The sequence below is a fragment of the Labrus bergylta genome, chromosome 5 (assembly GCF_963930695.1).
Source record: "Labrus bergylta chromosome 5, fLabBer1.1, whole genome shotgun sequence".
Lineage (NCBI taxonomy): Eukaryota > Metazoa > Chordata > Actinopteri > Labriformes > Labridae > Labrus > Labrus bergylta.
In genome coordinates, this window is record NC_089199.1 from 14334984 (window position 1) to 14348512 (window position 13529).

At 42.9% G+C, this 13529-nt stretch overlaps 2 protein-coding genes across 3 annotated transcripts in view; one reads left to right on the top strand and one right to left on the bottom strand.

The window, feature by feature from the left end:
* Positions 1 to 13529, top strand: part of LOC109992516 (low-density lipoprotein receptor-related protein 1) — an 88902-nt gene that overhangs the window by 59287 nt on the left and 16086 nt on the right. For both annotated transcript variants that reach the window (XM_020645158.3, XM_065954921.1), the window contains exons 31-51: positions 1593 to 1687; positions 2356 to 2505; positions 2625 to 2765; positions 2964 to 3089; positions 3223 to 3354; positions 3464 to 3598; positions 4154 to 4283; positions 4553 to 4679; positions 4774 to 4925; positions 5034 to 5158; positions 5262 to 5636; positions 9355 to 9544; positions 9637 to 9841; positions 10039 to 10231; positions 11642 to 11767; positions 12040 to 12168; positions 12254 to 12373; positions 12476 to 12589; positions 12682 to 12831; positions 13083 to 13205; positions 13314 to 13430. In XM_020645158.3, the coding sequence (XP_020500814.1) occupies positions 1593 to 1687; positions 2356 to 2505; positions 2625 to 2765; positions 2964 to 3089; positions 3223 to 3354; positions 3464 to 3598; positions 4154 to 4283; positions 4553 to 4679; positions 4774 to 4925; positions 5034 to 5158; positions 5262 to 5636; positions 9355 to 9544; positions 9637 to 9841; positions 10039 to 10231; positions 11642 to 11767; positions 12040 to 12168; positions 12254 to 12373; positions 12476 to 12589; positions 12682 to 12831; positions 13083 to 13205; positions 13314 to 13430 (3155 nt within the window). The remainder of the gene's footprint in view (positions 1 to 1592; positions 1688 to 2355; positions 2506 to 2624; positions 2766 to 2963; positions 3090 to 3222; positions 3355 to 3463; positions 3599 to 4153; positions 4284 to 4552; positions 4680 to 4773; positions 4926 to 5033; positions 5159 to 5261; positions 5637 to 9354; positions 9545 to 9636; positions 9842 to 10038; positions 10232 to 11641; positions 11768 to 12039; positions 12169 to 12253; positions 12374 to 12475; positions 12590 to 12681; positions 12832 to 13082; positions 13206 to 13313; positions 13431 to 13529) is intronic.
* LOC114920897 (galanin receptor type 2) lies at positions 6043 to 7958 on the bottom strand. Its single transcript, XM_029279563.2, has one exon. The coding sequence runs from the start codon at positions 7242 to 7244 to the stop codon at positions 6222 to 6224; it is 1023 nt and encodes a 340-aa protein (XP_029135396.1). The 5' UTR covers positions 7245 to 7958; the 3' UTR covers positions 6043 to 6221.

Here is a 13529-nt window from a genome sequence, read left to right on the forward strand (position 1 = left end):
TATCATATTTCAGCTCCTCAATGATTGGTTTAAAAATGTTTTCAGTGGGTTAATTGAGCCCAGTGTGCAACCTTAGCTATACTTTTGTTTAAACTCTTTTCAGCCTTAAATTGAGAGCACATCTTGTATTGTAAAAACATTCCTACTAAAGTCACTCAGTTTGTTGTGATTAACAGACCAGATGCCACACAGACTGTTCCTGTTTTGTTTCTAGAATTACTGTTCATACTGTAGCATGTCCTGGACATGCAAAAAGGGGTGAATAACTTTACTATAGCTAACGGAAGCTCACCACACATTAGTTAACTAATTATTGAACTAAATGAGAGCTCACTCCCTTCCAACCTGCTAGTCTACTCTTTCCTAGTGGAAGGAGCTATGTAAAATTACTCCTCTAACACCCTTTGGAGGACAGATGAACAAGTTATAATCACAGCCCCAGGTTTATCTGCCTAACATTCATTTCTAGAATAATTAGATTCAAGGATAACCCCTGGTATAGGACTCTAGATTACCCCCCAGAGAGGGAATAACTGTGAACTCCCCTCGCTAGGATGTTAGGTGTGTATGAAGTGTGTAATGTAAATCAGTAAGACAAGTGTGCCGTGGTGTGACTGCTCAAAACTTACCTTCCGAGGTACACGGGGTCCTTAAGGGGAACTTCCAGTCTTTGTGGTGTAAATGATTTCAGTCAGAAAATGATTTCAAAAAGTTTCTGAAAATTTCTTTAAAAAAATTTCAAATGATATTCCAAATGCAAATACAAAACAGTAAAAGTAAAATATAAAAAATGGAAAAGAAAATGAAAACTCAAAGACCAAATTCTAAACCTGTGAGTGTAGACACTTGAGGTTTTAAAAGATCTTGGCTCAGAGACTAAGTCCCAAAATGGGATTTCAAAAGTTAGAGTGACGTGGATTCGTTTAGCAAAGCAAAAGGGAACCTCGATCAGATTTTCTACAGGGTTTTTATAGCCAAAAAATCTCTTTTATTTCAAGATCCTGTAACACCTCAACAATGCACGTTCGCAGAAACGTGATGCATCCACAGGTCATGCCAAGTTCATGACATAGGTAATACCAAGTTCATATGTGGTTTCAGCTCGAAGACTGCGAACCAAGCAGATACTCAGAAACGCTATACGCCTATGAGCTCCTATGTGGAAAAAGGTTATGACCTATGTATTAAATTATGAAAGAATTAAATGATAAAAAAAAAAAAAAACAACAATTGCATAACTCTTCTTGATCTTTCAACAATACTTACTTATGTAACCATAACATAATATAATCCAGAACATGGGATGTCTTAGTTTCTGCAGTTGTAGATTTACTTGAGATTAAAATAGGGAAAAGGTGTGAGATGGGTTGGCTTCAGTGCAACAGGAACTCCAAATAATGAGTTTGTTTTACCTTTAGTCACATAGTCGGGCCGTGTTGTGAGGCCTTTATGTGGAATCAGACGGCCTGTGGTGGGAATTTGGTGATCAAGTCACCATGAATTACCAAAAAAAATCTCATTTGTGTGCTCATTCTCACAGCACTTTGTGTGCTGTGATTTTAGCTGACTCTCTTTCTCCTCACATCCTTCAGGAAACTCTACTGGACCGATGGGGACACCATCAACATGGCCAACACTGACGGCAGCAACCGCAGCGTCCTCTTCAGCAACCAGAAAGGCCCTGTTGGTGAGTTGTATTCTCCAACTCTGTGTGACCACACCCGAGTGAAAGGGCACTACTCTGGGTGTCCCCTACTAAGGAGTTACATGCAGCAAATCTGTTTGGTGATTTTGACTTCATCCATCCTCGTTCACACTCATTAAGTCTGCATTAAGGTGACAGAAGAAGGTTGTTAGCTTCAAGTTAAAAAGGAAAACAGAGTAGCTGGATAAAAAACATGTATTTGTTTATAGTGGTGTCACAGATCACAAATCCCACTGTACAGATAGAATAACAGATTTTTCGTTCAAAATAGGCTATACATGTTGCTGCAATCCAACAATAACTGAAACAGTTAGAAAAACTTGAACTCCCTCTTTATTTTGTAAGGGCTTTTAAAATCTCAGCACAACAGACTGTAATACAAACAACTGTATCATTTTAAAAACAGTATTTGTTACCCCTTCCATCAAGGACATCAACTTTACAAACACCAAATAGAAATATTTGTGGAAACCAACTTGTTGTTATCTGCAGATGTCTTTTTTGTAATGTGTGTTTAGCTGGATTAGAATGAGCCTTGTTTCATTAGCAGGTGTTCGACTGTGAGATTCGAAGCTCTTTCAAACGAATCATAGAATATTCGATGTGGGCTCACCCCTAGCCACGACACTTAATCACTTTGCTTTTTCCAGGTCTCTCCATTGACTTCGACACAGAGCAGCTTTACTGGATTAGCTCAGGAAACAGCACCATAAACCGCTGCAAACTGGACGGCTCTGGACTGGAGGTGCTTGAGGGGGTAAAAGGCAAACTGACCAAAGCTACTGCTCTGGCAATCATGGGTAAGCCTCCAGAAAATCTTAAATTTAACCAATGAGTTCAGCCATGACAAATTACAACCGGTTTTGTTTCCTATGTGCCTTTAAATGTTTGCCATCCTGCCTTGTGTTGTATTCTTTAGGGGACAAGTTGTGGTGGGCGGACCAAGGAACTGACCAGATTGGAACCTGTGACAAGGAGGATGGTGGCAGCTGGAAAGTCCTGAGAAATAGCACATCCCCCATGATGCACATGAAAATCTACAACGAAACTGTACAGAGAGGTTGGCTTTTTTTGTGAGCCTATGCAACATTTGTTTTTTGTTAAATGACTAAGCCAAAGAATAAATAATAAATAAAATTTGCTTGCTGCGTGTAGCCTAGCCTGTTTATCTATTTCAAAGCACATCTGTTAATGTCTCTTTAACTCCTCTTTGATTTGCTTTGTTTATTTTTTTTTTCTTTTGCTTTTGTGTTCCCAGGCACAAACCTATGCAGCAATAATAATGGAGACTGTTCCCAGCTGTGTCTCCCCACCTCCCCGACCACCAGAGCCTGCATGTGCACTGCAGGATACAGCTTGCGCACGGGGCAACAGTCCTGTGAGGGTATGTCACATACTACCTTCTTGAATTAGCTAAATTTGGAATCAAAAGAATTGATGGAAACTACAAATATGTAATGCAACACAACCTCGAAACTGCTCAGAACATGGGATTTATTTCTTTTTGTTTTCTGCAGGTGTTGGCTCTTTCCTGCTGTACTCTGTGCATGAAGGCATACGTGGAATTCCTTTGGACCCATCAGATAAGTCGGACGCTCTGGTACCAGTGTCTGGCACATCGTTGGCTGTGGGCATAGATTTCCATGCTGGTACATTTTTTCCCTCATTTGTGATTTTTTTTTTACCCTAGCATGAAGGTACCCAAGTTTTATCTTAAAATACCTCTTATATATTTAATAATTTATGCAAATTTCACAGACAACGACACTATCTACTGGGTGGACATGGGCCTGAGCACTATAAGCAGGGCCAAGAGGGACCAAACCTGGAGAGAGGACGTGGTCACGAATGGCATCGGTAGGGTGGAGGGCATCGCCGTCGACTGGATAGCAGGTAAGAGATTCCCCGAGACGTGGCATAAACACACCCGATCAAAACTGTGCAACCCAAACAGTGTAACTCATACATAAAGATGAGCTGTGCTTCACTTCGCATACTGTCAGCGTATCTATAATCATTAACCAGAGGAGGAGAGAGCGAAGGAAGATGAATCAGAAGCAATAAAAAAGGACCTTTTGTGCCAACTGTTAACAACAGTAAAGAGAAACATAAACAGACCCAGTAGGAAAAAAAGATCAAGGACTTTATTTTTTTTAAGGTCACGATATTTGTTATAGTGGCTGTCAAGCAGGTTAATATCTATTTGCTTAAAGGTAAACTCCCGCACAGTGTCTTAATTGCAAACAAACATTCACTGACAAAGTTCTAGTCCGTTTGTTTGCAAGTAAGACGGTGTGCATGAGTTTTTGATGGGACACGTTGCTCTCCTACACTCTCCTGTCTTATGAAATAAATGTTTGAAGCCTTTTTCTATTTTGAATATCTATATGAAAAAAATGCTAAGAATCTGCCATCAGATCATCAGCGTTTCTCGTCTATCCAATACAGGAAACATCTACTGGACAGACCAAGGCTTCGATGTGATTGAGGTGGCCAGACTGAATGGCTCCTTCCGTTATGTGGTGATATCGCAGGGCCTGGACAAACCTCGAGCCATCACTGTTCACCCTGAGAAAGGGTAAGAGGAAACAACTCTAGCTTTCCTTATTCTGCCTCTGTTCTTTTTTTTTTCATTATCAATTACTAACAGAGTTATCTATTTGCTTTGTGTGTGTGTGTGTGTGTGTGTGTGTGTGTGTGTGTGTGTGTGTGTGTGTGTGTGTGTGTGTGTGTGTGTGTGTGTGTGTGTGTGTGTGTGTGTGTGTGTGTGTGTGTGTGTGTGTGTGTGTGTGTGTGTGTGTGTGTGTGTGTGTGTGTGTGTGTGTGTGTGTGCGCGCGTGTGCGCAGCTATCTGTTCTGGACAGAGTGGGGCCAATACCCCCGTATCGAACGCTCTCGTCTGGATGGAACTCAGAGGGCCGTCCTGGTCAATGCTAGTATCAGCTGGCCCAACGGCATCTCCATTGACTACGAGGTGCAGTATAACAGACCACCCAAGCATTTCTTTCTCTGTATTAAAACGCAAACAGTGGGCGTTATCTGAACCACAACTGTTTGTGTGCATGAAGGAGAGTCTGCTGTACTGGTGTGACGCCAGAACGGACAAGATTGAGCGAATCAACCTGGAGACGGGAGAGAACAGGGAGGTGGTGCTGGCCAACAACAACATGGACATGTTCTCTGTGTCCGTGTTTGAAAGCTACATCTACTGGAGTGACAGGTCAGACACTGATAAATACTCTTTGAACTATTTGTGAATGGTATTCATCTGTAGTCTTAATATTTATCTCTTCTCTGTTTACATTTTTGTCTCTCTTCTTTTAACCAGGACTCATGCTAACGGCTCCATAAAGAGAGGAAGCAAGGACAACGCCACTGACTCTGTGTCCCTGAGGACCGGTATTGGAGTGCAGCTTAAAGATATCAAGGTTTTCAACAGGGCCAGACAGCAAGGTAAGCATGAGCGTGAGCGTAACGGTCACTTCATCAAAAGTCACTTAAAACATTTCACTTCCTAAATTCTACAGGTTCGATAATTATTTAATGTCATCTCCAGGAACAAACGTTTGTAAAGACAAAAATGGCGGGTGCCAGCAGCTCTGTCTTTACCGTGGCAACGCACAGCGCACGTGTGCCTGCGCCCATGGCATGCTTGCCGAAGACGGCTGTGGCTGCCGCGACTATGACGGTTACCTGCTCTACTCGGAACGCACCATACTAAAGAGTGTCCACCTGTCGGATGAAAACAACCTCAATGCGCCGATAAAACCCTTCGAGGACCCAGAGCACATGAAGAATGTCATAGCGCTCACCTTTGATTACCGAGGAGGGGGAGGAAAGGGTGCTAATCGAATATTCTTCAGTGATATTCACTTCGGCAACATCCAGCGGATCAGTGATGACGGATCAGACCGAAAAACTGTCGTAGAGAGTGAGTATTCCCACACATAACATCGTGTTAAGCTTTTATAATAGTCTTTCTTCATCCATCCACCTCCACATGATTTATTACCAACAATATATTCACTGTATTCCCACTCCCATAGTTGATAGTGGGCCTGTCATTAGTCATTTTTTGTTTCTTTACTTTTTTTTTTTATAACAAAGAACTTTCGTTGTAAACATCCGACCCCCCCCAATACTGTAAGTATTCACATAGAAGAAAACAGCTGCAGGCACCCATAACATTCCCACTGATCCAAACAGAAACAAGAAGACCCTATTCTGAAGCTGTTGCCAAAGCACAAAAAAACAAAAAGAACAAAAACCTTTTTTATCAGTGCTCGGAGAACACATTCATTCCTCCTATCTCAGCACAAGAACACACAGGTGCACTGTTAATGTTTTACCAAAGGGCCTTTACTTTAAACTGTTTACAAGAGATGCATGATTCAAGACTGTTTGTCCCGTGGTCTCTGTGGAGAAGCACATTCCAGGGCTACAGCTTGTAATAGTTTTATTGTGATTTAATCAGTTCCTGTTCAGTTAAATAAGAGTATAGTTCATAGTTTTACTGTCATGCAGGAGCCATGGCCACAGCCCCGCTGGCCCTTTGCCCTCTTCTCTTAAAGAGCCCCAGTAGATCTTGTCTGAATTTTTGGGACATCAGAACATAAAGGATTGGGTTCATCACTGTAGAAGAAGTAGCCATGAGGCGTGCGAAAACACTGAAGGGTCCATAACGTGGTGAGACGCCTGTGGCCCCTGTTCTTTTATCCGCCAATAATGCCAGCGTCAGGCCGTAGGACGGCAGCCAGCACACTGTGAAAGCCAGCACTAACATGGCCGACGTGTGGGTCACTTTGTTCTGGTAGCGCTCGACTTGAGGGGCTCTGCCGGCCTGCTGACTGAGCCACAGAAATATGTAGATTCTGCCGTATGCAGCTGCAATGGTAATCAGTGGAAGCAAGAAGGCCACGATGAAGTGAAACAATCCATAGATGAGCTGGTCTCGGTGGGAACTGAAAGAAAAGCAAGCAAGACCGTCGGGGGATTGTCGTGGGGTTCTCACAAAGCGAAAAACTAGCTGTGGAGCAGCCAGGCAGCAGGCGAGCACCCAAAGGAGCGCAGCAGCTACAGACACCCGTCGAGGGGAGAGCAGGCTGTGCGCTCTGGTAGGGTGCACCACAGTCAGGTAGCGAGACACAGCCAGCGTTGCCAGAGTGAAGACGCTGGCAGAGGAGCAGGCCGATCCCAAGAAGCCCACCAGACGACACATGACGTCCCCGAACGGCCATTGCTGCATCACTATGGCAACGGTGTGGAAGGGAAGCATAGAGAGCAGAAGCAGGTCTGCAGCACTCAGAGTGAGCAGGAGGGCATCTGTTCCTGTGCCTGTAAGGGAACGCTGAGAAGACTGTCCAGCCCTGCGTCTCCGCCTCCCACACAGGATCACCATCACCATCATGTGTCCTCCAACTCCCAGCAGAAGAATCAGAACATCTAATATCGGGACAAGGATCTGCTCCACATTGTTCTGTTCAGAGCCACTGCTGTTCCCAATTGGATCCTCTGCGTGTTTAGAGTTTCTCAGCAGCATCCTGTGTTTAGTAATGGATATGTCTCCCACTCAAGCTGCCACTGTTAACACCGTTTGCTTTGGGTTGGGTCAAATATGCCCAAGCAGGTCATAAAACTGCTGATAGTACATGTGGGAATAATAACTCATACAGGGCTTCATTAGCAGTTTTACACAGACATTCCATCACACTGATGTCACTTTTTCCCTTGATGATGTTAAAAATAAAGAATAAGTACTAAAGTACATTAATAAATACTTAAAAAACACACATTCACTTTGCTTCTTATATTGTGAACATATAGAATAAGGTTTCGTTCACTCCTGTAATTGTTTTACATAGTTGAGTTCAAGCCGCTGAAAATATTCTGTATGTGAATCCATTCCTGACCTTGCAATCAGGCCCGCCTCTGATTGGCTGAGGGTGGTAACGAGGCTGAAATAACATTAGATGTCTCTGTGGAAGTCAAGACCTCTTCTGATTTCTCTGCTGCTGGTGATTTCAACCCTCTCCCAGGACACAAGCGTTGAGGGCTAAATGCCCCCGATCGTGCGATTTCCTGTCACCTCAGTTACTCCACACGACATCTCAATCAGGCCTGTGCTCAGCGATCCACAATCAGCCTCTGAGGGACAGACCTCCCGAGAAACGCAATTGTTGCAGAGAGAGAAACGAGAGGCAAATACCTCGACAGTAGGAGACGATAAAACTGAGCTAAGTGGCAGGTGAACTCTGGACTGATTATCAGCGAGCTGGCAGGAGATGGGCTGGCCTTCTCTCTGTGGGAGGGCCTATTAAAGCCAAACATAGTTTTTATTTTCCCAGGGTCCAATGTTTATATTCACACTCTGAAAGGATACCTATGTTTTCTAAAAGTTTTGTCTAACACAAAAAAACCAGAACATACACAGATAAGGTTTACCGATGAGAGACAGGCGGGGTGGAATACTGTTTGCCTTCAGAAATCAGGGTAATTATTGACTGCCTGACTGATAGCGAAACGCTGAACTGCTGTCACTCCCACTGCAATAAAAAGTAAGTGTCAGTAAAACCAGCTGAGCTCAAGAGCTGTAATTCAGCTCATGTGTTATTTAGCTGTAAACAACAAGCCAAAAATGTACATGCACCAAGATAGGCTTTGGTCAACAAAGTGAAGACAAACAGAAGTGAAAAGCAAGAACGTGAGTGGAGAGTGCTTGAAGCCGGAGATTTACAATTCATTAACAGCTAACAAGGAAGAGGAAATAGGAGAGAATGGATTTCATGGGTCTTCTCATTGGTTTTCAGGGCATTGATTTACGAGTGCAAAAAGCAGAGACGTGGTTGTTGTTTTGCACTGCATGCCTTCACTCGGCTCGCCAGATGCTTTGCTTCATTCACAGCCTCTTAACACGAGCCAGACAAATGTTGATTCATGTCTGCCGGCCTGCTTCGCACTTGAGTTTTTGAGGTGTAGTGTTAAGTGTCCCACCTGGCAGTGAACCTCACTGATCCTGCGGCCTCAGCTGTGATAGAGTGAGATCACATTCATGCCTTGAAAGCTGCTAATCTGGGGACCTTCACTGTTCCTTTGCAGTCACAGTGTCAAAAGGCAAGTATTAGACTGATGTGTTTTCAAATTAAGTCTTAGTGTGTGCAAGTATTGTTTCTCTAAATTCCAGCAGCTGTTTCTTTCCTCCGCTACAGAACTTTATGTCCCCCCATTTTTGGCTGACTGTTGTCTGTCCTCTGGCCTCTGTGCAGGCAGGGAGCTTAGTTCAACACTGAAGGAGCAGAAAGAATGACTTTTATACTTCTCATCTGTTAATGAGGTAGTGCGATGGAAAATAATGCGATAGCCAGCAACTGTTAATGTGACCTTTTTAGTGAGCTATTTGCTGGATAAAAGCCTTGAATCACACTGTGTTCTTGGTCATTAATACCAAGCTGTCATGTCCGCAGCACTGACTCTGTGCTGAAACATAACAGTCTGCCAGCACTGAGCTGCTGAGAGAGAATCCACACTTGGCCTTTTAACACAGCGCTGAGACTGACGTGCTTTTTTCCTTCACTCTTTTCTCTCCTGTCTTCTCCCTCTGTTCCTTTTTTATCTGTATTCATCGCTATCTTTCTCCCCTGCCTCTTTTTCAGATGTGGGCTCGGTGGAGGGCTTGGCCTACCACAGGGGCTGGGATATGCTGTACTGGACCAGCTACACTACCTCAACCATCACCCGGCACACGGTGGATCAGAGCCGCTGGGGTGCTGTAGACCGGCACACCGTGGTCACCATGTCTGGAGACGACCACCCCAGAGCTTTTGTCCTTGATGAGTGTCAGAGGTTAGAATAAATTCATTAAATCAGAGCACACCTACCTTTCATTCACAACATCTCAACATGTGTACATCACTGATCTGCATTCTCTTCTGCAGCCTCATGTTCTGGACCAACTGGAACGAGCAGTCTCCCAGTATCATGCGTGCCACCCTCACTGGTTCCAATGTTCTGGTCATCATAGGCAATGACATCAGAACCCCCAATGGCCTCGCTATTGACCACCGTGCAGAAAAATTGTATTTCTCTGACGCCACGCTGGACAAGATAGAACGCTGCGAGTATGACGGAACCAGGCGCTATGTGAGTGATGCTCCCATGCAGACACACGTGGTTGGCACGCATATCAAGCTGCGGAGAAATACTTCTTCTGCAGCATGATTGTAATATGATGTTGCCTAATAACTGCTATCAGTTGTGTTTATTCTTAAAAGTTTGTTGCAAATATGTAATATTCTGAATATATGAGATCATGTCTGTGCTTGTGTCTCCCCCTGCAGGTGGTATTGAAGAATGAGCCAGTTCACCCGTTTGGCCTGTCTGTGTACGGGGACTACATCTTCTGGACAGACTGGGTGAGGAGGGCTGTGCTCCGGGCCGACAAATACACAGGAGGAGATATGAAGGTGCTGCGAGCCGATATTCCCCAGCAGCCAATGGGCATTGTTGCTGTGGCCAACGACACCAACAGCTGTGAGTAGCAGTTTTTGATAATCTGGTGCGCGTGTATGCGTTTGTGTGTGTGTGTGTGTGTGTGTGTGTGTGTGTGTGTGTCATAACTATTGTCTAAGAAATTCTGTGACTAAAAAAGGGTATTGTTGGCGGGAATGATAAAATCCTTCATTACAGCACTGTTTCAGACTTGTATAGCACTTTTCTAAGAACATTAAAGTAACACAAAATGCTTTACATAAACAACAGATCTTAAGGTTGAACGTAAAAATGTAAGATAGCAAATTAAGATGATGTCATACATTATATAGTAAAACACAAAAAGATCATCTAGAAGAATACAATATAAAAATGGGATGTATAAATCAATAAAATGTTTTATAAATAAATTTAAAAAAGTTCCACTACATTAAATTTAATTAAAAAATAAACTAAAATGATAGGTGACCCGTTTGCATTTATGAATATTGACATCTTGCATGAATGTTAAATTAATTTTAAAACTTTAAAAATAATTAATTGAGGGACAAAAATCTATTATGAAATATTGAAGGGAGTAAAATACAAAGTGGAAGCATTTATTTTCATATGTGCCAAAAAAACACTTAAAAAGATCACATTGAAAAAATTGATTAATCAAAAATTAACAGTAAATGTTTGAAATGTATTGTCAATTTTAAATGTAAAACATTATGTTATCTCATATAACTTAAAATTTACCAACATCACTATGGAGCTTATGGATTGGACACATTTTTTTAATGTTTATGATGTGTTCTGTTTAGTGAACTTTAACAATACAAATCACCATTCCTTGGTAGTAACATGAAATTAAAAATTCACTGAAAAGTTTTTAAATAGCCTCTGTTTCAGTTGAGAGTTGCACTGAAACAATCACAAACTGAAAACACATGAACAAGGCAGCTTTTCTGACCCGACAGAGCAGATAATGAAATGACAGGAGTGATATAGCAGATGCACTGCATACACTCCAAACTTTCTTTCTTCACCTCACCTTGTTCCCAGCTTAGTGTTTGTATTCTACCCTGCATTTTATTTTCTTCCATATCGACAGCCATCTTCTCCCTCAAGTTGCCTCCTTCGTACTCGCTTACGCTCCAATACCCAGAGCAACCATACAAGCTGAGAGTCCGCAGTCATAGCTGCAAATCCCATTTAGATTGAGTCATATTGAATTATGCATTGAGCAGAGGCACATAAGTGTATCTGTCCGTCTGCTGATGTGGATACCCGTGTGTGTGTGTGTGTGTGTGTGTGTGTGTGTGTGTGTGTGTGTGTGTGTGTGTGTGTGTGTGTGTGTGTGTGTGTGTGTGTGTGTGTGTGTGTGTGTGTGTGTGTGTGTGTGTGTGTGTGTGTGTGTGTGTGTGTGTGTGTGGCTAACCTCCCCTGACTCTCCTCATCTCTGCATAGGTGAGTTCTCTCTGTGCCGTGTCAACAACGGCGGATGTCAGGACCTGTGTTTGCTGACCTCTGAGGGAAGGGTCAACTGCAGTTGCCGTGGCGACAGGAAGCTTTTGGAAGACAATACATGCATAGGTAATAATACATGGCAGGGAATTTAAAAAAAAAAAGTTCTTCAGAAGGAATAGATATTATATACAATATATATACAATAGATATTGTAGTAAAGTTTTTTTAATTGAATATGCAGATACTGGTGTGTGTAAATAAACTTTTTGTTAAGCTAATCACAATCTACTAAAGTTAAAAGATAGAACTAAGATTAGGTGTGGAATGGATTAGGAGTACTACCAATTTTCCATGCCGATAGCCTCGTTGAAGGAAACTATTCTGTTTGTGCCTCATAGCTCTCAACACAACATGCAACAACATTGATGAGTTCGAGTGTGGAAACGGAGACTGCGTTAACTACACACTGACTTGTGACGGCATGGCCCACTGCAAGGACAAGTCTGATGAGAAACAGTCCTACTGTGGTGAGTTTTAATAAACAGTGTCAGTAATGTTCGTTTTGTTGACACTTGTTCATTGACTCTGTATCTCTTCATGTGCGGTTCTCAGCAAACCGTGTGTGTAAGAAGGGTTACAGGCGGTGTGTGAACAGCCGCTGTGTGGGGCACAGCTCCTGGTGTAACGGGCAGGACGACTGTGGAGACAATTCTGATGAAGTCTTTTGTAACTGTGAGTCAAGTCTAATGATTAAACAGGTTCTTCACACCTGAGGTCTTGTGATATTTTCAAAAGAAGGTCCTCCTAAATGACTCCTTTGTTTCTGTTTAACAGCCACACTGTGCTCAGCTGATCAGTTCCAGTGCAGAGACGGAGGCTGCATCTCCAACTCCAGCAAATGTGACCAGAAAGTGGACTGTGCAGACGCCAGTGATGAGATGAACTGCAGTAAGTTCAAAATGATCCACTTTTTTTTCCCACTATATCACCTTCTCCCAGACTTCAGTAAAATAAAAAGTCACGCTGCTCTCTTTGTTAAGCTGCCACGGACTGTTCCAGCTACTTCCACCTGGGAGTGAAGGGAGTGACATTTCAGAAGTGTGAGTTCACCACACTCTGCTATGCTCCCTCATGGCTGTGTGATGGAGCTAACGACTGTGGAGACTTCTCAGATGAAAGAAACTGCCCAGGTATTTTATCCCCTCCTGGAATACACATGACTTGATTTTTCTTAAAGTACATGCAATAGTCAAGAAAATAATTGAAATGATGGGTTTCACAGAATTATAGGAGCAATTCATTTAAATGGAAAAAACTAAGAACTTTTCTATCCCTTAGATTGTGGTTTGAGAGGGGAAAAAATGAAATTCAGTATTATCCCTCTCCATGTTAGCTTAAGTTTGAGAGGTTTCCTACTTTAACTTTTCTGTCTTCCTGCCAGGGAGCGGGAAAACAAAGTGCCCCACGCCCTTCTTCGCCTGTCCTAGTGGGCGTTGTATCCCCATGAGCTGGACCTGTGATAAGGAGAATGACTGTGAGAACGGTGCAGACGAGGCTCATTGTGGTAAGTCGAGACTCAAAACTCCTAAACAAAGCGGAGCTGCGGTGGACGATTATTTTGTTTTGTTTCTTCTATTTTGCATTCATTACATTCTTTTTTTCGCACCTCTAGATAAATTCTGCTCAGCCTCTCAGTTCGAGTGTGGGAACCACCGCTGCATCCCCAACCGCTGGGTGTGTGACGGAGCTGACGACTGTGGGGACAGCAGTGATGAGGACAGCAAGTGCAGTGAGTGTTGTGCACAAAGCATGTGTGAATAAAAATACAAACGCTGTAAACATATTTACTTATAATAGAAAAATATATGTATTTGCGTTTTATTCCTAA

Coding starts and splice junctions, on each gene's coding strand:
- LOC114920897 (XM_029279563.2), bottom strand. CDS start 7,244: ATGCTGCTGAGAAACTCTAAACACGCAGAGGATCCAATTGGGAACAGC.